General features: G+C 33.9%; 2 protein-coding genes across 5 annotated transcripts; one reads left to right on the top strand and one right to left on the bottom strand.

Annotated features, from left to right (window-relative positions):
- The first annotated feature begins 17,752 nt into the window (after nt 1-17,752).
- On the top strand, nt 17,753-22,245 carry LOC144550969 (potassium transporter 5-like). Its single transcript, XM_078298729.1, has 9 exons — nt 17,753-17,984; nt 18,212-18,434; nt 18,702-18,950; nt 19,441-19,491; nt 19,592-19,852; nt 19,945-19,997; nt 20,117-20,231; nt 20,316-20,570; nt 20,978-22,245. Exons 1-9 carry the CDS (start codon nt 17,853-17,855, stop codon nt 21,979-21,981), a joined length of 2,343 nt encoding a protein of 780 aa, XP_078154855.1. The 5' UTR covers nt 17,753-17,852; the 3' UTR covers nt 21,982-22,245.
- Nucleotides 22,246-23,749: 1,504 nt separating this feature from the next.
- SNM1 (DNA repair metallo-beta-lactamase family protein) lies at nt 23,750-27,640 on the bottom strand. 4 transcript variants are annotated; one of them, XR_013510733.1, is made up of 9 exons: nt 27,217-27,640; nt 26,991-27,139; nt 26,695-26,875; nt 26,265-26,504; nt 25,791-25,935; nt 25,366-25,439; nt 25,142-25,208; nt 24,097-24,227; nt 23,750-23,976 (listed from the first exon to the last, which is right to left on the bottom strand). XR_013510733.1 is itself a non-coding variant. In XM_078298704.1 (9 exons), the coding sequence occupies exons 1-9, from the start codon at nt 27,294-27,296 to the stop codon at nt 23,878-23,880; spliced, it is 1,230 nt and encodes a 409-aa protein (XP_078154830.1). In that variant the 5' UTR covers nt 27,297-27,639; the 3' UTR covers nt 23,750-23,877. The 4 variants fall into 4 exon arrangements, 3 of the variants coding, with proteins under 3 accessions (XP_078154830.1, XP_078154833.1, XP_078154831.1); XM_078298704.1 differs by having other exon boundaries at nt 25,302-25,439; nt 27,217-27,639; XM_078298707.1 differs by lacking the exon at nt 25,366-25,439.
- Between the last annotated feature and the right edge of the window lie 100 nt (nt 27,641-27,740).

Consider the following 27,740-nt stretch of genomic DNA (forward strand, 5'->3'; position numbering starts at 1 on the left):
TCTAATGAAGTTGATTATGTACCTCTACTATTCATTATTTCTGCAAGCATTGGCAATATATATATGATTAAAAACTGTTGATTGGTCAAACAATTAAAATTAATTATTAACAAGTACAGATATATATACATTTCAAACCTATTATTAACAAGTACAGATCATTAATATTCATATATTCACCAACCTATTAAAAAAAAAAGGAAATTAATGGTCATATTAAATGGTATGCTTCAACTGGCTAAGGGTCAGCATTGACCTGAATAGCTAATTGCTAGATAGCAAGCTTATGAATTCCATTTCACCGTCATATATATAGTTGTAAAGATGGCATATATTATTGGAACCGATCCGGTTTGTTAATTATTTGATGCATAATTAAAAAAAAATGTTTCTGAAAAATCACAATTAATGTGATTTGGCACTTCTAAAATTATATCGTAGGAATTGCAGTTACTACCGTCATGTTCATCACAACCATCTTTTTCGCATTAGTAATGCTTCTGATCTGAAAAATATCTATTTTCGAGATCATATTATTCTTCACAATATTCGGTGCAATAATTCTAATTTTCGCTATACGGAAAATGGCAAAAAAAACGTATGCAAAGTACTCACTTTTTCGAATTATTCACCGCAAACGTGTTTTTAAGCTATTTTGACAGATTTTGGAGAAAGTTGCGAATTTAAGCTGAAATCAGAGCAAAAATGTCATATTTAGGCCTATTCCGAAGAAAGCGTCAAAATAGAGTATAAACCCAGTACCGCACAGGCACACGGATTGGATCCGTGGACTGTCTAGTTCTGATGAAATCTCTGCCGTTAAGCAGCAACCTTCTAGAAGAACGAATCTCCAAATGTGGCAAGCCTTGCTAAGCATTGAAATCTATTTTTAGCGCTCCAAATAAAGCATGAAAAGCTATATTTGACACTCATGTTCTCCATGACTCCACACATTTAGGAAGACTATATAAACCCCTCATGTAATAGGAATTAGTGTGCATATTTTAGTTTTGTAAGTCCATAGTTTAGAGCAGAATATTGCATGTAATTTCTAGAGTTTGAGAAGAAGAGGCGCTCGAAGTCAAAGGTGGAAGAAGAAGACGTCATCTAAGAAAGATGTGTTCTAAATTTTAGGTTATGTCTTTCTTTTATTACTTCTTTTATTTTGTCATGGCTTTGAGTAGCTAAGATTCCCCTCTCTAGGGTTTGGATGTAATGAATTCTATTTTATCTCTTTACTATAATATTTATTTTTCTTTTATGTCTATTTGAGATTTCGTTATACTTTGAATGTTATTGAAAAATGTCATTGCATACATAGTTCTGTGTATTATATGCCAATGTCCTCCACATACCAATAGGTGTTAAGTCATTGTACCTCGGTGTGAGAGGGGATACAAGTACTATAAACACTTCGGCTAACGAGGCTTGGCAACGGTTCAAAGACTAGGGTTAGAACCTAGTGGGCTCCTTTGGCAGGAATAGGGTTTAGGGTTATTACTTAGCGAGTAATAGGGAAATATAATTAATTAGGTTAGTGTAAGTGATTTAATTACATTATATCCTATGATAATCTGAATTGTCCCCCACAAGCCAACCTGAGAGTCGGAGAACCTTTCAAGTACGCATAGAACCGAACCCAATCATCCGTAGGGAATAATAGTACCGGTATGCGGCTCTGCTCTGCGAGGTGGTCTATACCGTATGCGGTAGTGACAGTACCGTATACTGGTCTGTATGCGACAGTGACAGAAGGCTGTATGAGGGTAGACATGAGTATCATAAATATGTATTGAGATAATTAGAAGGATTTCATCTAAAACCCTAGAGGCTCTCTAAACTTGGTTTACAGCAATTAGCATCTCTACTTATAAATTCACCATAGTAAACTGTAAAATCACCATGTATCTTTATTTTATTATTTATTTTATTTAGTATACACGCTACTCAATTAAACCGAAGAACCTAGACTAGTGCTAAATTGTTAAACTACTTAAGATCTATCCCTGTGGATCGACACTCGGCACTACTACACGGTAGGATTATGCACTTGTAATCCGACAAAGTAGCATTAGAGTAAGTATATATTTATACATACTAAAAATTAGTAGTCTCATTTAGAGTCATCATTGATATAGAACTAGATGAATATATAGTTCATTGTTGATTTTATGGAATTTAAACTTTAGTTATTAGATGCAGTAAAAAATATTATCGATCTGTTAAAAAGAATTGTATGTTGATCCCTTTCACAAATTGTCCTAGTAATCTTATATTTGTTAAAAAAATTATGTTTAATTAATTTTCATATATGATGTTAGAGGCACTAATTGCTTGTGCTTAATAGACAAACACGTGTATGCATTACATGATTTTTAACATACAGTATCAAATCTTTTTTTAAGTATCATTACAACAAAGTAGACACTTTTTGCGAGGGAAAAAGTGCATTTATGACGGTCGTCCGTCGCAAAAAGAAAAAGCTGAACAATGAGAGTAGTTCGTCGCAAAAAGTCACTTTTTTATCCTCGCGAAAATTGTCTCATTCTTGTCGTACGTACTCAGTTCCGTATATAATTAATCAATCATTAATTGACTTCACATTCATTATTATTATCGCATGATTGTGATGGCAGAGAGCCGTCGGTTTCTGTTTAGTCAAATGAAAAATTCACATGTATCAGAGTGCCGTCTGATTTATGTTCAATAATTCGCGTCAAATGAAAAATTCACATGTATCATGCGATGGCAGAGAGCCGTCCGATTTCTGTTCAATAATTCGCGTCAAATGAAAAATTCACATGTATCATGCAATGACAGAGAGCCGTCCGGTTTCTGTTCAATAATTCGCGTCGAATGAAAAATTCACATGTATTAGAGCATCAACATGTATGGTATTATTAGAGTTTTTAATCTGATTTGACAGTTTCTAATTCAGTTTCAAAGATGTGGAAGAGTTTATTATTCATAAACTATGTAGTAAATTTTCTTATTAAGAAAATGTTTATAAACTCTATGCTGGTCAAATGATTGGCTCAAATTGTTTCTCCTTTTTAATTTGTTGCTGACATGACTTAATAAAAACTCTAAAATTAATTTCAGAAATGTGAGAGTTATAAATTTTAGTGGTCTTAATTTCTAAAAAACGGTTAACAATTATTTAGAAACTCATTTGAGTTGCTGAGATGCAAATGCTCTAAAGAACTTACGAAATATTGATAGCAACAAGATATGATCAATAATACAATAACAGTTGAGAATCTGAATTGCGACTACTTCAAGTTATATCATTAAAGGAAAGGAAAGAGAAATGAGGAATGCGAGAGTCTGACTGCGTGTTTGATCGATACTAGTTATTTCAGAATTGAAATTTTAAAGGAGAGCAGAAGAAGCAGAGATAGAGTTGTATATATAACTTAACGATTTTGTTCACCACTAATTTGAGGTGTCAAAAGGATGACTTCTCTCATTTCTAAAGCATAGTCAAAGAGTAAAACCAATCCACATCTATTTTATTCTAAATTAGAATCATTAAGGTGTGCTTCACAACTAAGAGATGAAATAACATTAATGAGAAAGAAGGGGAAGGAGACGCTAACTATTCCACCTCTTCTATACTCTGATTTGAAGGTGAAATGATGACTGAGTTTTGTTTTAAAATTTTGTATAGATTTCACCTCCGTTCTCCTTCTCATTCTTTTTCTCACCTCTGAATTTGACTGTTTTAGAACAAGAAAAAGACCACGGGTAGATGCACTCACGTGCTATTTCACCTCCGCTCTCTTCCTCTCTCTCCGCGTATCTCCTTATGGAGCTGAGTCAGGAAACTCAAGTTTATTATTGTCTCCTTTAAATTTACATATTATAGAAAAAAAATATATATATATATACAAAATAGACAATCGAACGGATCCAAAAGTAAATCATATGTATCACGACATAATCGAAATGATTTTTAAACATTGAAGAGATGAATTCAAAATTCATTAAGACGGCTCAAATATGAGTCATCTTTAATTGTACAGATTTTACTAAAATATTTTAAAAAATATTTGAATTGTTCATTTTAGATCGAGCAGAATTTATCAAGTATAACTCTATATTAATAAGATTAATTAGACAAATAAAGAACAGAGATGAATCATAATCAATCTAAATTATGCCATCTAAAATGAACGGCCACAACTTTTATGAAACTCTTCAATAAATTTATACACCCGAAGATGAACTATTTCCGAAACCATTCCTTTATAACCAAAAAAAAAAAAAAATCAATATTTGAGTAGAACTAGGGTGTTCTTCACCAAGCTTCTTGGTGAACTCAAATCTAAAACTCATCGAATCGGCTTTAAATGACAAATTTGAATAATTGAAACATACCTATCTTACGAGTGATGTGTTTAACATGTGAAACTTTTAAACACTCAAATTAATTTAGTATAAAGTCAAGCGATCAAAATTAGAAGGTTGATAAATTAATTTTAATGCATTCATTTTTTGAACATTATTTTGACCACTTGACTCTATGCAAAATAAATTTTAAAATTTAATTTTTTTATATGTAGGCCCATCACTCGTAAGATAGACGGATTTCAACAGTTCAGACTCGTAGCTTGAATCCGATTCGATGGGTTTTAGACTTGAGTTAGTGGATTGCTCTCGGGTAGGGTACGGGTACCTCAGGTACGGGTAGGACGGGTAGTCGGGTAGAACGGGTACGGGTAAGTCCGGTAATTTTTTTAAAAAGTGTACCCTACCCGTTTCATACCCGTGTCCGTCTCGGGTAACGGGTACCTCGAGTAGGGTACGGTTTTTTTTTTTGGTTTTTAATACTGTTTTTTCTTTCTTTTTTCGGTTTTTTTTAATTTTTTTTTAGTTTTTTTTTTCTGTTTTTTTTTTCCGTTTTTTTTTTCTGTTTTTTTTTTCTTTATTTTATGTTTTGTTGATAATTTAAAAAAAAAATCGGAATTTGACCCGGGTGGATCCGGTTGGGTTTGATTTGACCGGTCCAGACCCGGTTTGTTTGAACCGAGGCAAAACAAATTTAAATTTTGAATTTTAAAAAAAAACGGGTAAACGGGTAAACGGGTAAACGGGTAAAGGAGTAAAGGGTAAAGGGTAAAGGGTAAACGGGTAAAGTGTAAACGGATAAACGGGTAAAGTTGTTCGAGTAAATGGGTGCGGGTACGGGTACAACGGGTGCGGGTAGGCAGGTTTCGAGTACGGGTAAGACGGGTATGAGTTGGGCAGGTTTTTTTCTCAAATATTGGTACCCTACCCGTGTACCCGTTTACCCGCCTATACCCGAGCATGGGTACGGATACCTCGGGTAACGGGTACGGGCCGGACAAAACGGGTACTACCCGTTCGGGTTTTAGCAAATATCTAACTTGAGTTCACCAATAAACTTGGTGAACTTAAGAACACCCTAGTTCTACTCTGAATATTTATTGGCTTAGGTGATTATAATGTTGGTGGATTGACATAGAATTGTGAGAGTGACAACATAAGGAGCTTCTGACGATTTTTATATTCAGACATTAAAAAAGAAATAAAATAAAATCACAGCATTTTTTTGTAAAAAAAAAAAAATGAAATGTTATTGGCCGAATTTTTTATTGATAGGAAATCATAAAAACTAATAATTAAAAATAAGATCAGTAGAAATATTTTTTTTAAAATAAAAAAAAAGCCGTAGGCTATGACGTTCTTTAATACTCATCTACGGAGAAAAGGAAAAAACGAAATTAATCATCTGTTAACAATTTTGTTGTAATGATATGTTGATTATAAACTTAGTGAATTAAGTGAATTTTTTTAGTAATGATATGCTGATTTATAACAAATGAATATTTAATTTTTAGTTGGTTAAATTAAATTAGTAATGATATTTAATTTTAATTCCTTTGTTTATCTTGCATGGCACGTGAAAATACGACTTATTAAACCGTGTTGTATTGTTAAATGTGTTGTGTTTATCTCTGGTATTATGCAGATGATACGTTTAGAAATTTTAACGTGTTGGCACGGCAGATGTTTCGAACGTGTCGTGTCATATTCTGATCACGTAAAAACATGACACACATTCGAAGTATAGCACAATACGATACATGTTCCCAGCACAGCTAAACACGACACACGTGACGTGTATCGTGTTTCGGACTTGATGCTCAGATTTCCGAGTTGGAATCTAGACGCCACAGACTATGTCCTCTAGAACTTTTTTTTTGTTGTTTTTGTTGTTGGTAGACTCTATTATCTATATGATGTTTCTAACCATTATCTATGATGTTTAGAGAGCGCCATAGTTATAGCCTTTTGTCTAATTTTGGATAATTTTTCAGTTTTGTTCATTTTAATTTTAATTTCTAATTTTTTTTATTAATAACAAAATTGATATCTTTAGATATTGCTCACTGAAGTTCTTAAAATGAAAAAAAAAACACACACAAACATATTAAGAGAGAAATGGAGTATAAGATAATAAGATGATTAAGAGTGTAGATGAGTAGAATGAGAAAATTATAGTAGTACAGAGATATTGATGAAAATAAATTAGTAGATTTAGGAATAGTTGATTCATTATAAATACATTTTTTATCAATTAAATTATTAGTAGATATTTAAAACCAATAATAATAATAATAAAAAAAAAAAAAAGATGTATGACATCAACGGAGAATTAACGGTACTGGAAAAAGTCAACAATAATTAATCACAAATATCAACACTATGTACGGAGAGAATTAATTTAAAGAAAATTAACGAACTTCAATTAATTTACGTGTGAAGCACTCGGATCATTATAAATGCTCTTTAAAATTGCAACTGTAAAAGATATATGAGCATGTATTTAACAAAAAGACAGAAATTCAAAGAAAATGCTTTGTTGACTGTTGTAGTTTTATTGCTAAATATTAGGATTATAATTTACTGAAAATATATAATTAACTAGAAGAATCTTTGAAAGAGTATGTGATTGCAATTTGCCACCAATATTATCAAATTTAACATATAAAGATCTTTCACAGAGAACATAAAATAATTCAAAAATATCTAATTGCATAGCTTATACATTGTCAGAGCTGTTAACTTCTAATTAATAACTCAATTATTGATTCAATTATGTCTTAAGATATGACTTCCCCTTGCAAACCATGATTAGCCTTGACAGTTTAGATGCTTAAAGTAGAATAAAATTAAATGATTTTTTGTTAATAAGCCCTATAATCCGTTTCTAGCTATTAGGTACTTAGCTATTATCAAAGAATTTACATAATTTCCCCAAAGCAAATTATTTTTGCATTGAAGAAATTATCTTATCAATATGTCATGCTTGCTTTATCAAAACATGTTGGTTTGAAGACAATTAACGCCGATTTTTTTATAAATATCCAAAAAAAATAATTAAATTTAAAAAACTAACCAAAGTTGTGCAACATTTCGAAATTTACCCTAACTGCAAAAAAATTTTGCGGTAATTCAGTCTAAAACTGCAAAAAAAATTGCGGTTTTAGAATTCCAAAACCACGGTTTATAAAAAAAATAAAAATAAAAAACCGCAAAATTTTTTTTGCGGTTTTAGAATTTCAAAACCAGCGTTTTAAAAAAAACAAAGAAAAACTGCAAAAAAAATTTGTGGTTTCAATATTTTTTTATTTTTCAGTTTTTTTATTTAAATAGAAATATTATAAATATTTAATATATTTCTTTGAAAATAAATGAAATACTATATAATTTGATTTATTAGAAAGACTGCTACAAATAATCCGGATCAACATTTTTTGTGCCGGATTTTTTGCGACTGTAAGAAAAATTAATATATTTCTTTATGTGTTATTGGAAAAAAATAAAAATACTTGAATTCTCAGTTATTGATCCCGGTTCAAAAGTCACTTCTAAGTAAATACAGAAAATATTGTGATCCTTCTAGTGCATTTAATTTCTAAAAAGTTGTATCTATTTTTGAAAAAAAAATTAAGTTATTTAATGATTGTTATTAAAAAGAATTCTTAAAATAAATATAACTTTTTATAAATTAAATGTACTAGAAGGATCACAATATTTTATGTATTACCTAGAAGTGACTTTTAAACCGGCATCAATAACTCAAAATCTAAGCATTTTTTTTTTCAATAACTCATACAGAAATATATTAATTTTTTCTTACAGCCGCATAAAATCCGGCATGAAAACTGTTGATCCGGGTTATTTGTAGCATTCTTTCTAATAAATCAAATTATAGGATCGAGCAAGGATTAGTGTAAGAATAGCGTGTCACACCCCGGAATAGGGGATCGCGCAGTTTTGTTTTAAAATGCGGTTTTGTTCATGCATGCGGAAGACCACTGCATACCGCATATGCGGTATGCGGACGCATATGCGGATTTATATATATATTGTTATGTTTATGTATGTGGGCCTGATTTTAGGAGTATGCGGGGGGTGGCAGGGGGGCGGCAGCCCCCTGCGAGTGTTGTCTGAGGTTACGAAGCCGGAAAATTTTATTTCGGAGAAGTCAAATTCCATGAAAATCCTTTAACCGACGGCCCAGATTAGTCAAATTATCATATGATTTGATTTAAAACAAGTTTGGTTCAAATCCGATTTAATTTGGCTAAGTTATACCCAAAACAGCATTTTTCAGAACCCATTGCGGCCCGCAACAAATTCCAAAATTTCCAGCCTCTGCAAATCGCCTCTGCCTCCATTCATTGCGGCCCGCAATGACCTGGTTGGCCTCTGCATCCATTCATTGCGGCCCGCAATGAATTTATTGCGGCCCGCAATAAGGTTATTGCGGCCCGCAATAAGGGTACTGTTTTTCATTCCTTTGCCCATTTTCGTGAAATTTCACCCCGTTTTCAAACCCGATCAAATCCCCGTATAATTAAACAATTATTCCCCATTCACTAGAAATTTTAATGACATTTAAGATGCAATTTCAACATTTAAGTCATAACAACAATTAAAAACATACCGTTAGGGTTTTATAACATAATACGGTTCGATAATAACCTATACATCAAAATAACCGACTACGGGTTCAACTACACATTCAAAATGGGCATAAAGGGTTTGGCATAACCTATTAGCTCAGCCTATACTCACGCGTCGAGCCCGAGTCCCACTTCACTCGCGTTTACCTACACATATCAATTCAAAGGGAAAAATTCCCCGAGGGGAGGGGGTGAGAAAAACCTGTCATCCGTTTTCTCAGTGCGGAATTTAAAAGGGTGACTGGATTTGTGAGAAATCCATCACCAGAACTAAATACACTAGCAATAGGGCATCTATTTATTTACTCACCAATAATAATAAATGCACATGTACCGGGAATAGATTCAAACGGATTTCAATTCACATCTCATCAACATCAATCAACGAATTTCCAGAAAGATTTGGTTTCACAGATATAATATATATAAGTCTGGTTATGAGGTACAGATATCAACTATCGATCACCTCCGGCTTAACAGTTCTATTTTCTGGTTTCAAGTCATACAATCTCATCAATTCATCACTTAATATATACACGGGCATATTCCGCGAATATGCAACAGAATATCACTTTTCTCAAAAAGAAATCATTGACACTTTCACTGAATCACTGAACCACAGTTCTACCTAAAATTACACTGCACTTCCCTTACCCAACCGGTACTGGGTTCACTAGGGCCATTCTCCAGATGCGCGTAAGGGTCCTGGATGAAAGTCTAGTAGCTAGCTAGACTTTCCACTATGATACACTGTTCACTTCACACAATCAATCCAAGTCATACTGTGGTTCCACTCACTTATTCAAAACGACAGATCAACAATCGATAAACCGTACCAACATGAGAATCATAACAGTTATACAATTCAATTACACTAATATCACAATTAATGCAATGCGGCAACAAATGCTTTCAATCAGAGATTCAACATGCTATGCACAGTTTATTTAAATCAAGCAATCAACATAAATATAATAATATGCACCGTTATTTAGTTCTACGAATAAACCCCAAAACAGATCCCGTGAACCCCCGCACCTGGTTACGTAGGGCACGTAGAGGGTCCGCGATCTCGCGACTCGGTAAGCTCGTCAATCCCGCTAGCCGTGCTCGTTAGGATCTATACATAGGTCAATTTATTAAATTCCGGCACTTTTACAATTTAAACCCTAATCAATTTTTGGGAAAATCCGTAAATTGGAAATTTGGTTGCACTTTGGAACACGGAATCAATCAATTTACACTATAGAAACAACAAAGGCACGGAATAATCAGTTTGGTACGATTCTACGGGTTTTCACCGAAACCCTAAAAACACGGAATCAAGAAATGAGAGAGAAATAGAAAGGGGAATTACCAATGGAACGGATGGATGTGCGAGGTTTGAGCTCCTCTTCCTAAATCTCCGTTTTCGGGCAATATGGTCACCGGGGGTTGTCTCTCTCTCACTCTCTCGTTGTCTTTCTCTCTTGGCGGAAACAAAGGAAAAGAGAGAAGGGGTGGGGGCGCAGGAAAGGAAAGGAAGGAGGGAAAGAGGAAAGAATAACAAGGGCCCCCACTTGTAAGTGGTCTTTTTGCAAAATAAACCCTCCACTTGTTCGATATTGATTAAATGATTTATATAACACCTATTGCTCCTCTTTCTTAACACAATTAATCGTATAATTATTGTTCACCATCCACGTCACTAATTTCGTATATACGTATATATATATTATTCGATTTAACCACTTATTATTTTAATTAAATCTGAATTTTAAAGTTCACAGTGTTACATAGCAATTTTTGGGTTAGTGGTTGAGAATAGTGCTAATCCGAATGGTTTGAGAATAGCACTAACTTTGGACTATTCGGGTTAGTAAAAATGTCGTTTGGATTGGATGTTTGGAATAGCGATGGAGAGAATAAATAAAATAGTGATTAATCTAATATAATATTTAAACTAATATTATATTACATTTAATATCTAAACTAATATTTTATTTCATTTAATATTTAGACTAACATTATATTACATTTAAATTAATATTTTTTAATACTAATCAAATATTTTATTTAATATTAATCTATTTAAATATTATATTATATTTATTTATTGCTAATTTAATATTTTATTTAATACTAATCTAATATTTGAACTAATATTATATTACATTTATCATTTAAATTAATATTATATTATATTTAATCTAATATTTTATTTAATAATAAACTACAATTTAAAGTAATATTATATTACATTTAATATTTAAATTAATATTATATTAAATTAAAATTTAAAGTAATATGATATTTTATATTTTATTTATATTAATATTTAAAGTAATATTATATATTATATTTTATTTAATACTAATATAATATTTAAAGTAATATTATATTACATTTAATATTTAAACTAATTTTATATTATATTTTATAATATTTTATTTAATAATAATCTAATCTTATCATATATTATATTTATTTAATACTAATCTAATATTTAAACTTAATATTATATTACATTAAATATTTAAATTAATATTATGTTATATTTAATATTAATCTAATTTTATATTATAGTTATTTAATACTAATTTAATATTTAAATTAATATTATATTACATTTAACATTTAAACTAATATTATATTACATTTAATCTAACATTTTATTTAATATTAATCTAATTTAATATTATATTTATTTAATACTAATCTACATTTTAAAATAATATTATATTTAATTTAATATTTAAACTAATAGTTTATTTAATACTAATCTAATATGATATTATATTATATTTAATACTAATCAGATGTTTTATTTAATACTAATTTAATATTTAAACTAATTCTAATTGAGATGAATCAAATATTTTATTAATATCACTAACCCCACAAACTCTATTCTTGCTAACCCAACATTTTTATGGGTTAGTAGAATAGAGCTATTCTTGAGCTAACCCAAATTGCTAATTTATGTTTGGATCAACAAGAATTGAGAATAGTGAAGCTAACTCAAGATTAGCTCTATTCTTGGTTGATCCAAACGCAACCATAGTATTTCATCTATTTTCAAAGAAATATATTAAATATTTCTAATATTTCAATACAAAAAATAAATAAATTATAAATATTTCTATTTAAATAAAAAATTCTGAAAAATGAAAAAAAATTGAAACTGCAATTTTTTTTTGCAGTTTTTCTTTTTCTTTTTTTACACTGCTAGTTTTGGAATTCCAAAACCGCAAATTTTTTTTGCGGTTTTAGACTGAGTTACCACAAAAAATATTTGCAATTTGAGTAGATTTCAAAATAGTGTCTAATTTTGATTAGTTTTTGAAATTTAATTATTTTTTTAGATATTTATAAAAAAATCGGCAATTAACGGGTTCAGTTCGTTTGTGCTGCACCGATGGTATTTGATTATCTTTACTATCGGTATCAAGGCTGCACCGATGGTATTTGATATTTCTACTCTCGGTCAAAAAGAATTCAAACCGATGGTATGTGAGATAGGTATTTGATATCTCACGCATCAAAGTATTAATATCTTTTTAAGTATTAATGAGCGGCTCATTCTAAACTTGGTAGCAATAATTATATTAATCTTTTACGATATATCATCCATGGGGCTCGGCTCTAGGAATTCAGATCGATCCAATCAGGTACCTGGTAGAATGGGATCCGTACCATTTATTTTTACCTGGAATGAATCTTAAAGACCTTCCATACATCTAAATTCTAATGAGATTTTCTCAGATACATGCGATATTTGAGGAGATACACAGGCTCTGACCCGTAATTTGTTGAGATGTAATTTGTCGGGCTTAAGGTTCACTATTGAGGTTGAAAAGGCCATAAATTCAAATTTTCATCACAAATCTTATCCACATCCGGCTCTTTTCTTCACACCTAAAAATTGAAATTTTTTCTGTTACATTCTTAATTTAGTTTGGACCTTGTCCAATCTTAAATCGTCCATTTTTTTTTTTCAAATAAACAAAAGAGTACCTCAATAATAGTAATGTTTAAAATGAAGGATGTTTTTGTCAATTTAAAATTTAAAATTACTAAATAAAATATTAAATAAATTATAGGGGATGGAAGAAAAAAATAGTAAGTTTTTATAGGAATATAGGATATTATGATGTTTACATGAAAATATTGACTATTTTAAAAGTTCATGTGGGTACACTAAAAAATTTCTCTATTTTTTAACATCTTCATTTTCAGATTTGCATCTATAGCATGCACCAGTTGTTTTAGTATGTACTATGTAGACTCTTTCTCTTATTTTCTAGAAAAGAAAACTAGTCATGTTGTTACTAATCAAATCATGTTAGGTGTGTTGATCACGTGACATGATGTCACACCCCGCGGCCACGGGTCGTAACAGTCCCCCGCCGTAAGCATACAACGCCGTGTATGCTTACAAGGCTACTCACATTTCAAACCAAACAACAAGCAATTCAAACAAGTTTCTAATATATATATCAGAGTACACAGTCTGGTCAGCATATAATACAACAAAAGTATCTCATCCGGATACCAACCACGAGGCCTACCCTAAATCTATACAACAAAAGATATCTAGGGTCATATACTGGTAAGCTACTAAGGCCTACTACTCTCGTGCCTCTCCGGAATCAGTCGCACCAATACCTGTAAAATAACGGGGAAGGTGGGGGTGAGAATAAATTCTCAGTGCGAATTTGCCACATTTGAATTATTGGACTTGCAATCAAACTCTATATTCAATAATGAAACCCAAACAACAACAATGCAAACAGTTATATAAGAAAACATAAATAACAGAATGCCACTACTCGACAACAGTTAATCAACCTGAAACACAGTTTACGGAATTTCCAAGATGAATCTCAAACACAACATATATTTTGGCTTAACTCGATTCCTAACTCAGTTCAGTAGGGCTTGTAGCAATTACAGATGTTCTTTCGAGCTGAACCTTTATCAAACCCACATCTGTAGGGTTACTGACACCTACAGATGGCCAACCGCTGGACCCTTTATCTGACACCCATCTGCAACCGCTTGGCTTAACAGTTTATTAAGGTCTGGTTCAAATCATGTAAAGAAAATCCACTTTAGAATCGTTTCCAATATTCGTCATATTCAATCGACCGTTCAAATGCATTAACACGTAGGAAAATGCTACCGAGCCATAGACGTTACACAAGTCAACCACGATTTCCAATCACACATCTCATAACATAATCACCCTCCCTCGTCCCAACCGGTACTGGGAATATCGAGGGCCGTTCACCTAAGGCCATTTAGGATCCTGGGAATCCAAGTCAGCATACAGCCCGACTTGGCAAATTAATTGGATCCAAGTGCTTAACTTCGTAAATCCATTCACACACATATCAATTCCACTCGTGGTGACTTTAAATCAAAATCAGATCACAATAGATCGACATAACCTATAACCATACCAGTATGCAAATCATTCAATTCAGATCAATTCGAGTTTAATTTGATTGGGCTATGCAAATGCTCTACGCAATTCAGTGATGCAATCAATGATATTCAACATGACAAACGAAAACACAGTTTAATTCCTGAAAATAAAGTATCAAACAAGTCCAAGAATCCCGCACCTGTTTGACGAGCGTACCGCTTAAGCTAAGGATCGGACGTCTCGTATGGTCTCGCAAGTTCTTGCTCGACCGAGCCTACACCTATATCATACGTATACTTGGTTTAATTCGGGTTCAGTGGTCTATACGTTTACTTAGGGCTTGTACAGTCCTAAATCAGTTCTCATGGTTTGGTATCGATTCTTTTCGGTTCCTTCTTTCTTACCAAAATCTCACCAAACGGTACACAATTCCTTCTAGGCCCTCTAGCCTTATACTATTTCACTTTGGTAACCATCAATCACCGCTTTACTACTTTGGTTCTCGGTTCATTTCAATTTACCGTTTGGTTAACCCTAATTTGGTCAAAATCTCAAATCAGTCGTTAAATGTTCTAGAAATTCACGATCAGGAGGCAACCCTACCGATTACAAGTCTAATTGGTCGGGTTAAGCAAATCAAATCACGATTAGGCCAACTTTCAATTTTGGCACGAAACCCTAGAAATCAGATTTCATAAATCGGAAGAAATCGGGAAAAAGAATGACAAACAAACTAGTAAGAAGTGTAGAGGAACTAGTCCTCGAGCAATTCGAGCACAAATCTCGGGTTTAAAACGAGAATCTGAGAAATCGAGAAAATTCGAGGTTTCGAAAGCAAAAAGGAGAGAAAGAAATACCAAATAGAAGGGTTCGGAGAGATCCTCGGCTGCTTTCTCGGTTCCAGACTCGATTTCTCGCAACAATCGGGAGTCTGAAAGAAACGGAAACTCACGGGATCTTTTCCTTCTCTCTTAACCGAAAATAACTTAGAAATGGGGATAATGGTGAAGTGAGAGAGAGAGAAGGTTTAATTTGGGTTTTAGGGTTAAAATTACCCTGAATGCGGATTAGCCAATCCGCACTGCGGGTTACCTAATCCGCACTCGAGACTTAGTCGGTTGTCAGCCGAATCCAGGAAAAGTTCGAGCCTACTGCGGATGAACCTGATCCGCACTGCGGTTCAACCTCATCCGCACTCACTACTTAGCCGATTTCAGGAAAATTCAGTGCAATACAGAAATTCATGAGTGCGGCTAAACTAATCCGCACTGCGGATCCCTCACCCGCACTCACTACTTAGTCGATTTCAGGAAAATTCAGTGCAATACAGAAATTCATGAGTGCGGCTAAACTAATCCGCACTGCGGATCCCTCACCCGCACTCACTACTTAGTCGATTTCAGGAAAATTCAGTGCAATACAGAAATTCATGAGTGCGGCTAAACTAATCCGCACTGCGGATCCCTCACCCGCACTCACTACTTAGTTATATTTTTGTCAAAATTCCAGAAAAATCCTGAGCCACTGCGGATGAGGTTGATCCGCACTGCGGTCAATCTAATCCGCACTGAGCCCATAAGGTTCCGAAATCTCGAAATTTCGACGCGGTTTCAATTCACAATTAACTTACTTATTTAGGGAAACCTTAATTAAGGTTTAAACTTCCATTTTATTAACACAATTTATCGGTTCTTCCTTTTAAATCATTTCAATTTAATTGTAAAAATTTCGTAACGTAACACATGACGTGTCTGTCTTTCACTATTTTAATCACGTCACGTAACACGTTATGCGATTAATTTTTTCAACATTATTTATTAATTATAATTTATTTTATAATGATTTCTTATTCTTTAGTATATTTATTACTATTTTTATTAATATAAAACTTGAAAATAATAATTAAACATAATCAGTCAAATTTTACCATTTGCATTATATTTTTTTTTAAAAAGGCATAAACGCCCATTGCATTAGCAACAATTGTCTGTTAATTACATTGCATCCAAACAGTTTCCAAACTCACAGGATCCATACATCCAACAACAAACTCACATAATCCATACATCCATCAACAGCCATCAAAGTTTTAGAAAGAAACTCTAGTGTCTTCAAGACTTATTAAACCATGTAGCTGTTACTTCCAAACAAAATAAAAAAAACCCCAGTTATAACAATCCCTGTCTAATTTGCTTTTGCCTGACTACCTCATCCTGTGATCGAGTCATCTTCTGTCTCCATGAGGTGGGTGCTGCCGCCCCATTCACGAAGTGGTATTTCATCGACATCAGCCGGTATCCATCCCGTAAGCTCCTGAGCTATTTCTTCCTTGGTATTACCTGCCCAATAATAAATGAGAGCAATTATATGAAAAATCATGGACCTATTTGACTTAATTTCCAACCCCGTAAAACAAATTAACCTTGTTTCTGTGCTTCCAAATCAACCAACAAATAGCACTTAATACAATAGTTGCAGCAATTTTCTTATTGGCTGGTAAGGTTTGACTTAATAAAAGCTAAAATTTTCCTAAGAGGTTGTTCGGCAACAAAGGATTAAGAATGAAGGATTAAGAACTTAAGGAGCACTAAGAAACCGATGTTCGGTTGTCAATCCGTAAATGAAAACTAAGGAAGCTAAAGGAAGGGGTAGAGATGCCTTAATTAAGGTCCGGACAAAAGATTAAGATTCGGATAAAAGGAAGCTAAAGAAAGTGTTCTTAATCCGCGCTAAGGAATCAATGTTCGACAGGATTAAGCGGCTAAGGAAGCTAAAGGAAGTGGATTAAGTATTAAGAAGGCTTAATCCCTTGTTGCCGAACGGCCCCTAAGAGTTCTCCATTCATGCGATATATTTTGAAATTGTCCCATCCAAAATCATATTATTACTTTTGCAAACCTACAAGTAACAAATAGATGACTTAACCATTTGCGTTATTTAGTAACGTCATGTCACGTTTTTCCTTTGCTATCTCAAAAACACATGTAAGCATGCAAAAAAATGAAAAATGAAAAAACTAAAACCGCTTCAGTATAAAGTGATAATAAAATGGAGAAGAAAAATGTAAAACATACTTCTAAAATAATCTAGGAAGACCATTTGCAACCGGGGCCAAGCCCAACCAGTATTTAGGAGGCCTGGGGGGCGGGGGGGGGGAGGTGTGCTAGGACCCCCTCCATGCCTTGGCAAGTTCTATTGGCAAAGGAAGCAACTTCCCGTGACTACTTTTTTTTTTTTTTTTTTCCCTTCTTCTTCTTCTTTGGAGTCCTCCCGTGACCACTTAAATGCTTTCATTCATTTCCTGTGTCTATAAATATCTAATTCAAACATGTACACAAGTTGCATGTCGTCTACAGTGAGGGCTCTATTCTCTAATCTGTAAAACTTATACAGGGAAAGTTACATTTTCATATCTCTGAAAGAGGAGCTTCTATCGCTCGAAAATGTCAACTGAAGTTGAGACGATCGAGTCTGTGCCAGTGTCAAGAAAACAATCAAAGAGAAGTCTACCTCGACTCGACTCATTTTTCCATGATGCAGAGAAAGCTACAAGTGCAGGACACCATGGCGCCAATGTATGATAGTTTTCTCTGTCAAGACTTCTAGTTTTGATTGTGTAAGAAATATATCAAAGGAGCAAAATGGGAACTGTGATTAACACTACAATTTCTGATGAGATTGGTAAATGCCAAAGATTATTGAATCATCCATGCCAATTACCAGTACTAAGGCTATAACAATTTACTTCAGTAATTTCCTTTATTATTAGGTTATTTATATTTTTTTTCTATCTGCAAAATAGGATAATTGGGTGAGAACACTAAGTCTGGCGTTCCAGTCTATCGGTATTGTGTACGGAGATATTGGCACATCACCTCTTTATGTGTATGCAAGTACTTTTACCGATGGAATCAAACATAATGACGACATCTTAGGAGTTTTATCCCTAATTATCTACAGTCTTATTCTCCTTCCTTTGTTGAAGTATTGCTTCATAGTTTTATGGGCTAACGACAATGGTGACGGTAAGGCTTTCTTTACCAACAATTAATAAATTCATTCTTTTTCATTTCTACTGTATAATCAAATTATTTAATAAAAAGGGTAAACAGAAAGATAAATATAAGCTGTTAAGTTCTACACCAGTAAATTATGATTGAGAAAAGAATGTTCCATGAGTATACAAGTATTTCTTCATACAAACCATTAGCATCATTAAAACGGTTCCATCAAAGGAAGGTTTACTTTTTCTTCATGAATAAAGAAGCATGAAAAATAAACAACTTTTGTAGGTGGCACATTTGCATTATACTCGCTGATCTCAAGGTACGCAAAGATCAGCTTGGTACCAAACCAACAGGCAGAAGATGCGCTGGTATCAAATTATCATTTGGAAGGGCTCACACCAGAACTAAAGAGGGCACACTGGCTCAAGCAAAAGCTAGAGAATAGCACAGTCGCAAAAATCTTGATTTTCACCTGTACAATATTCGCCACCGCCATGGTTATGGGTGATGGTGTACTAACCCCTCTTATCTCTGGTAATTAAACTCTTTTGAATCATGATCTTGAAATTCTGGTAGGAACATGTCCCTAAATGGCTTGTATGTAATACTTCCTTTTGTTAGTAGTGAGTTAATTTTTCTCATCCGACCATCAGAATTTCATCCATAGAAACATGTCCCTAAATGGTTCATTTCTATATAGTTTCTTTTCAATATTACTTCTACATGTCCTTGAGTGGTTCATTTAAGCTATAGGTGTTAATTATAATTTACCTTGGAGCTCTTACTGATGTTCAGTGTTTACTTTCATCACACCCATAGCCGCATGGGAAACAAATTCTTCATCAATATATGTGTTTCCTTTCACTTTTTTGCATCTTTAGACAACACAGAAACATTCTCATTTAAGTTTTCTGATAGAGGCCAATATAAACAGATCCTGATTATTAGACAGTAGAACAAGATATATCAAATTAACAGTTTATTACCTTATTGCTTCAATTAATGAATATCTTTATTTTTGCAGTTATATCTGCCGTAGGCGGTGGGCTGACTGAGAAAGTTAATTTAACAACAAGTATGACAGTGGAGTTCCAATCTTTTTAAAATTTATTATGTCGATATTGATTTTTAAAATCATTTTAATGACTTCTATTCCTTAAAATATTTGAACACAGATCAAATAGACTGGATTTCTGCTGCTGTATTTGTATTCATTTTCGCAGCACAGAGATTTGGTACAGACAAAGTTGGTTACGCGTTTGCTCCTATAGTTTCCTTGTACTTTCTTTTTATTGGTGGCATCGGGTTATATAACCTTATACATTATGATATCGGAGTTTTACGGGCATTCAATCCGAAGTACATTGTAGACTACTTCAGCAGAAATGGAAAGCAAGGATGGATCTCGCTTGGAGGTGTTCTCCTATGCTATACAGGTAATAAATACTTAATCATAAAGAGCAAGTTTAGCATAATTTACTCAATATAAAGGGTCTTTTTTAAGCTAATAGTGTGTTTTTGAGTGCAGGAACGGAGGCAATGTTTGCTGATTTAGGCCACTTTAGTGTCCGAGCTGTCCAGGTAATATATTTATTCTCTTATGTTAATATTCCCAAAATCCACATTTTATTCATTTCTTTCGTTCTTCTATTTCTGACACTATGTACCATTGACACTGTTCATTTTGAATTGAAATGCAGATTGGCTTCAGCTGTGCTTTATTTCCAGCTGTATCATTGGCTTATATAGGCCAAGCTGCTTATCTCAGAAAACACCCAGAAGACGTCGCCAGTACTTACTACAAATCTATTCCAAGTAAGATTGATATGCAAATTAAATTTCAAATTAAAAAACATAAACCTTTGCTTAACCCCCATCATTTTTCATATCTATACCCAGGTCCACTATACTGGCCAACCTTTGTAGTATCAGTAGGAGCTGCAATTATTGCAAGCCAAGCCATGATTTCTGGAGCATTTGCAATCATATCACAGTCACAGACTTTGGGGTGCTTCCCTCGGGTGAAAGTATTACGCACTTCGAAGAAATATGAAGGACAAGTATACATCCCCGAAGTAAACTTTATGCTTGGACTTCTTTGTGTCATATTGACCTTCGCATACAAGGACACCACCAAGATTGGCAATGCTTATGGTACAAAGAAAAATAATAATATTTTTATTCATACGCATGTACATGCACAGAAAATTAATTCTTACTCGAGAAAGACCAATCTAATACAGGTTATTTATTGAATTTTCATCTATCTATAGAAGAATGACATTTAATCATTTCACATTTTATTTACTGACAATTATGTAATGACCTACAACATGTCAACTACTAGAGCTGTTATAGAACTCAATATCTGTCTCCATCTCGAATCAATCAGCTTCAGTTCTAATGTATTGAAATTTGAAAGATCTTGTTCTTTTCCAGGCCATGAACCAAAAAAAAAACTGAAACATGAGTTTTTTTGCTTATTTTTGCAGTTTAGAGACTAAAACATGCAATGTAACATGAGATGTTTCTTATCCTTTTTTCTTTTAATCTTTTCACAGGAATTGCAGTTACTACTGTCATGTTCGTCACAACCATCTTTCTATCATTAGTAATGCTTCTGATCTGGAAAATATCTATTTTCTGGATCATATTATTTTTCACAATATTCGGCACAGCAGAACTCATCTTTCTCTCTTCCGCATGTTACAAATTCAAAGAGGGAGGCTACTTTCCTATAGCTGTTGCAGCCTTCTTGATGGCACTCATGGCAATTTGGCATTACGTGCACGTAAAAAGATACTGGTACGAGCTAAAACACATGGTTTCCAAGGACAAACTAGAAGAATTAACCACAAGGCGCTGCAGAGGGAGAATACCTGGAATCGGGTTTCTGTACTCTGAACTTGTACAAGGTGTACCGCCAATATTTGCTCATCTCGTGGAGAAAATACCTTACATCCATTCAGTTCTCGTGTTTGTTTCAGTAAAGACCTTGCCAATCCCTTATGTGAGTAGTGCAGAGAGGTTTATTTTTAGACAAGCCGAACCAAAAGAACAAAGGCTGTTCCGGTGCATTGCGAGGTATGGATACAATGATAAAAAGGAGGATGCAAATGCATTTACTTCTTCCCTGATAGAACAGCTGAAATCATTTGTGCATGATGAAAGTCTGTTCGCACAAACAACCCAATCGCCGCTGAACGATGAAAATATTAGATTGAGGCCAGGGGCACAATCTGCAGTACACGTTGAAGAAAAACTTGAGCAAATCAGTGGAACACAAGCTGAGCAGATCAATGAACCTCAGCACATACAAGAGCAGATCAATGAACCTCAGCACATACAAGACGACAAGCAGATATATGAACAGGAGTTGGCGAATGGAGTGGTGTTCCTGCTGGGTGAGACCGAAGTGAGAGCGGAGCGTAACTCCAGTATCTTCAAGAAGATAATTGTGAATTATGTTTACAATTTTATAAAGAAGAACTCTAGGCAAGGAGAGAAGGCGTTGCTTATCCCGAGGGACCAAATTCTGAAAATCGGTATGACATATGAAATCTGAGAACTTGTGATTCTGACTACATGTATGCATGTTGAGCAATAATGCTCCGAATTATATTTTGTTTGTGTGTTATAGAAAGAATGAAACAATCTTTCAAAGTTTCTTCTTTACTATCTTTTGGTTGGTTTGAGCTGAAGGTTAATATAGTTTTGCAATTTAATTCATTTTTGGTTGGGTGGCCTTCAGCCTAGCTATTTGTGGGATGGACATGCGTAGAAGTTTGTTTGAATGTAATCCTTATGTTTGTTAATTTAAGATCAATATTTGCCACTGGACCAAAAGCTGATTCTTATGTCATTCCAATATTATTGTTCCGTTTGCCTTGACAGTGAGTTCTCCACAAAGATTGCATTTGTTGCCTGTTGGGGTAAATCATGTGCCAAATATTTCCTGTTTGCCTGAAGGGAGGAGGTTGAGAGTAGCATGCAAAATTCCCATGTTCCATTCACAACTTATCCCAACTCGCTAAGGTGTTTTTTTCCCAAAATTTATCAGCATGAAAATAAAACTCAAGACTATAAGTGATAATCTCCTGTGTCTAAAGCAAGAGGTGGAAGAGCATAGCCGAGACATTATTGACCAATTTCTTGACCAAGTATTTCTGTATTTCTCTAACAGGTACTTGTATTACCAACATGAAGACTGAAAAACAATCTTAGTACAAAAAAAAGGGTTAGTTTTTCTATATATAATAAGAAATATCCAGTGGCACTAGGGGTGGCAACGAATCAAAATAAATAGAACTTACTCTACTTTGAGTTTGAGTTTGAATAAGATTCGAATCGAACTGGGTTAGATTTGTTTCTAATCGAACTAATTTCAAATTGAATTAATTGCAAACTACACATTTTTTGAATTGAAGTCAATCGAATTACGAACTACAATTTTTTTTACAGCCCTAATTATACCGATAGTTTATGCATTAGTTTTTTTCTTACAAAACAAAATTCACACAGTTTCCTTTTACCTTTCATGAATTTACACTAATGAATTATGGGTCAATTCAAGATTTCTTTACACCTTTTACGTTGTTGGATTGATTAAAATCATGACATGAACCTAGTCAAATGAAACTTATTCCATTGTTAATTTGTTACACTGCTGAAACATTTTTCCTATTATAAGTTACCATTATATTAACAATTTTGAGCTGTAATATAAGTTTGGTTCATGCATTATTAAAGATTAATGATTGAATCCATTAGTTGTATTATTTGAGATTCGAACCTAAATAATTCGCGAATCAATTTCGAACGAATTATATCCGGTTTGAGTTTGATTTGAATAAGATTCAAACTGAACTAGTTTGATTTGTTTCATAACGAACTAATTTCGAATCGAACTAAACTCAAATTGAATCATGAATTACGAATTTTTTTGCCACCCCTAAGTGGGACACATGTTAGTACAACTATGCTGATGTGTAAATTTGTCAGCATCAAATTTTAAAAATAGCTTGCCATGTAGAGAAACTGATCAGCTCATAGCCAAATAACCATAGCAAGATAAAATTAACTCGCGGAAGTAATTTGATGATTTAATTTTTTTTAGAGCTTCATTTCACATGCTCCTTTTTCTCATTGAAAGAAAAAATACCACCTCATATTAAAAAATAAGAAAATGGAGAAGAAAAATGTAAAACATAATTCCAAAATAAATTTAGGTAGACCAAAATTTTTACAATTGCAATCAGATCCAAGCCCAGCCAATTTAGGAAAAAGGAAAAAAAAAAGTGTATGCTAGGACTACATACCTCCAATGCCCTGCCCTGTTGAGTAGTCCTGTGGCCACTTAAATGCTTCCATTCTTTTTCCACCAGTATTACCTTTTTTGAGTTTTACTGAATTAAAGATCTATCTACCCAGTTCACATTAACACCTTTTACAAGCTCCTTGATTAAGAGTTCAACCAATTATTAAAGAGAGCTTGCATTTTATCACGGCTCCCGCTGCTGCTGACATTCACAGTAGGTATTATTTTCTCAGGCCTGAGGAACTGATAGAAGGATAAAATGTTCAACATAAAACATACCAGGTTCAGTGTTTCAAATTGGAATAAACACATACCAGGTTCAGTGTTTCACTGGAAGGATAAAATGTTCAAAATAAAACATACCTTCACAAAGTCTCTGAGCTCATTGAAACTCGAGTGCTCGCTATAGGGAACACCAAAAATCGTAACGCTGCCTCTAGAAGTTGGTTTGATCATATCAAGTTTACTTCCAGTAGCCTCCGAGAAAGTCCAACCTACCAAATAACATGAAAGCAGTGTCCTAAAGAGCATTTTACTTAATATCCCCCCTTCCATCAAATAATTTTAAAAAAAAAGAAAAAGAAAACTATAACTGTAACCAATAGTCCATACAGTTCCATCATTTGTTTATCACATCCCTATCTATCAGCTTAATCGTTTTGGTCCTGGTCAGAATGCCAAATTTGTTTCTCTTCTAGTTCTATCATACTGATATTTTCAACTAATGTGCTTCAATTTACCATATTTCCTCTCGCCCTCTCCCCCTTTTCTTCCAGGATATAATAAACATATAATAAAACATGCCCAGAACATAATTCTGCTCTCTTTAATTTTTCTTGTAGATCAAAATTTACACAAGAATGATTCTGAATATATTGCAAACCTACAGTAACATATTATCGAGGTCCTTTTAATTCAAATTATTTTAATTAAATTTTACATAAAACTAATGACAGCCTCCTACAACAAATAATGCACGTGTTCTTTATGGTAAAAGACTGATGTCATGAATATTTATTTTTGTAATGTAAATCGCATTATACTCTTTGTGTTGTCCTAATTTTAGTGTCTTTTCTAGCTTCTTTGACTAAAGCAATTAAAGCATGCTGATTGCTGACTATCATACGGATAATTTTTTCCATTAGTATGCATGGGTAAAAGCTTGTTTCCATGTAAGGAAACTATGAAATACAACCATCATATAGACACTTCTTCAGCAGAATGACAGATTTAGAATTTTAATAATTTGTGAATAGTATACGTCTTCTCGGTTAATTAAGGTCATAATAGTGCACGTTATGTAAAGTATAGAATTCAAACAATTAATAAAAACAATTAACTGATGATCCTTGATTATTAAGTTGCCAATTCTTAACAGCAAGCAAACAATGCAGTTATCCAGAAGTACCTGTTGGACGAAAGGCCAAAACTGCATTGAATCTTTGGTTAAGCGTCTGCAAGTATTTATTAAGGTTCTGCAAAGCACCAAAAAGTTTCTGTTACTAAAGATGAATTGTGTGCATCATTAAACTAAAGCTAAGAAAATATATGGTACCAAAATTCTAGACCTCTAGACTCAAGAAAGATAGAGGGAGAACATGGAGAGGAGAGCTATGACGAGAATTAGAGAACCTGCCGGATAACTCAGACCAACCAAATGACTCCAGTATTTTTCTCCTTGATGCATCCGTGTATATTGGTAGTATCTAAGATTATAAAATGACTCCAGAATTATTAAATAAGGTTCCAATGAAGTGAAGCATCTAAGATTATCAAACTTTAGCTGGATGATTGAACTAATTAGGTTGGCAGGTATTTAGTATGATTTTAAAACTAATGGATGACAGTATCGGATTTCACTGTATAGTACTCATAATAAAAGCTGGCAATTTCTAAAACGGCATGGGATAACAATAATTCCTTATTCAATATTTTGGATTATTTTAGCATTTATTCAATCAGGATATTGTGAATGGATAGATAGTAGGTACACTTTGTCATTAATAAGAATAATTATGTGGAATGGTAGAACTTTACTCAGATTTTAAAATAAGCACCTGCAGAGATTGAGAAATTGCAAGATAAACCCTCTCTTTCCCAATGCTGTATGCTCCCACAACTATTAGAGTTTTTGGCTGCTTCTGCAAGTACTTGCGTGTTGTTCTCACAACAAAATCAATTACTTCCTCCTTAGATGGAAACCTGAATTTCGCTTTAATTATTAATGGAAATTATGGTATACACAAGAAAATATTGCAAATCTGATCCAACTGTTTTTCATATTCGATATACATCAAATTTTACAACTTTTTAACCTTCAAGATAACTGCCTCGGCCATTTTGCACATTTTATGAACGTAAGCTGCATATCATTTGCAATATAGCAAAGGCAGTAAAGTTCGATACTTCAGCGTGTGATTTGCAAACAAAAGACCAACATATTTTAGTAAAAACCACAATCCAGATAGGAGACACAAAAAGCGTAATCTAGACCAGAGAATAAATTAAAAACATGGACAACTTGACTTTACCTATATTTGGGGTTGCAGTATGTTGTATCAAGGTAGAGGACATTTACATGGTAACTGAGTAGAATAGGATGAGATTGCATGGATTTGGATGCTCTAAAATCACCCGTATGAAGATAAGTTCTCCCATCCCTTAACCGAAGGTGTATCAATGCCGCCCCAGGGCAATGATTTGCCTCTATTAACATTACCTTAACTCCTCCAACCTCGTACTCCTTGTCAAGCTCCAGTGCACATATATAACTACACGGTACAATTGATAACATTAGGGAGAATTTGATTTGCTGTCCAGGTTACCCATTTTGGATTTTCTCATAAAATATACAGAGTACTTTCACCCATTTGAAATCAAGATAAAACAAGTGATGTTCCATTACTTTCCAACTCCGCTCTTCACAAAAACTGAGAAGGATAAACTGATGGGATTCTATACCGTTTGTTCACAGAGAGACAAATGTTGAGTAGACGAGCAGTGATTGAGGTGCAATAAATGGGACCATGGCACCACCTCTTGCCCAAACCACCATAGTGGTCAGAGTGAAAATGGCTCAGAAAATAAGCAGAGCACCCTTCTATTGCACCGTAGCGAAATGCATCTACTGTGAAAGGCGTCCCTGGAAAGAATATGACTTTAGCAACAATAATGCACGCTATCGCTATGGCTATTAACCAAATAAGGTATTTTAAAGTAAAATTAGTTACAGATAAAATGTGAAATTAGAAACTTACCAGGGATTTTCTTGTAAAAAGGACAACTACGTGACTGCACAATTGCTGGTTTTTTTCCCTTCTCAATTTCTTTCTGGTTTAATCCAAAAAAAGCCCCTTGCTCCTTTTCATTTTCACTCTTTTTTCTCTTTCTAGTCTCCATGGAAATCCTAGATTCGGATGAATCTGCAGGCCCCGATTTTTCAATCCCCCACATTTGCAATAGATTCTTTTGTACAAGTAAAACCCTAGATTCGGATGAATCTGCAGCCCCCGATTTTTCAATCCCCCACATTTGCAATAGATTCTTTTGTACAAGTAATCCATTGTTCTTCATATTCCCCATCAAGCTCGAATAATCGGATCCACCTGAATAAAACTCTGAAGCAAATTCGCTCAACATATTGGGTCGATCGTTACCTGATCGCGGTTCGGATGTGGATTCTGCTTCATCGGATGAGGAACCATTGAGCAATCCTTTTTCGTCCCCATCTTCGCAGAAGAAGGGAGAATCCTCCGCGGAAATCTCAAGGTCCATCGGATGGGTTCGGAACTTCGGATGATTGGCGCCGTGCTGGTTGACTACGATTTGAAAGGAACGGCGGGAAAGGGCACAGGAAGGAGAACCGAGGAAATGTTGATATATGGACTCGGTGTATTACAAGTATTTGGACATAATTAATGAATAAGAAGGGTATGGGTCCCTCTTTATGGTACAAATGGGACCCGATGTAAGAGGATTTGATGTTTCAAACTACATCATTCCGAGCG

This window comes from Carex rostrata, chromosome 3 (genome assembly GCF_964058835.1).
Source record: "Carex rostrata chromosome 3, lpCarRost1.2, whole genome shotgun sequence".
NCBI classification, from domain to species: domain Eukaryota; kingdom Viridiplantae; phylum Streptophyta; class Magnoliopsida; order Poales; family Cyperaceae; genus Carex; species Carex rostrata.

What these genes read in the sequence shown, in the direction of transcription:
- LOC144550969 (XM_078298729.1), top strand. Translation starts at nt 17,853, where the DNA reads ATGTCAACTGAAGTTGAGACGATCGAGTCTGTGCCAGTGTCAAGAAAA. An exon ending in GGCTAACGACAATGGTGACG is followed by an intron (nt 18,435 to 18,701) that starts GTAAGGCTTTCT and finishes CAACTTTTGTAG; the next exon opens with GTGGCACATTTGCATTATAC. An exon ending in TTAGTGTCCGAGCTGTCCAG is followed by an intron (nt 19,998 to 20,116) that starts GTAATATATTTA and finishes ATTGAAATGCAG; the next exon opens with ATTGGCTTCAGCTGTGCTTT.
- SNM1 (XM_078298704.1), bottom strand. Translation starts at nt 27,296, where the DNA reads ATGGATTACTTGTACAAAAGAATCTATTGCAAATGTGGGGGATTGAAA. An exon ending in CAATTTCTCAATCTCTGCAG is followed by an intron (nt 25,440 to 25,790) that starts GTGCTTATTTTA and finishes TTATAATCTTAG; the next exon opens with ATACTACCAATATACACGGA. An exon ending in TTTGGCCTTTCGTCCAACAG is followed by an intron (nt 24,228 to 25,141) that starts GTACTTCTGGAT and finishes GTTATTTGGTAG; the next exon opens with GTTGGACTTTCTCGGAGGCT.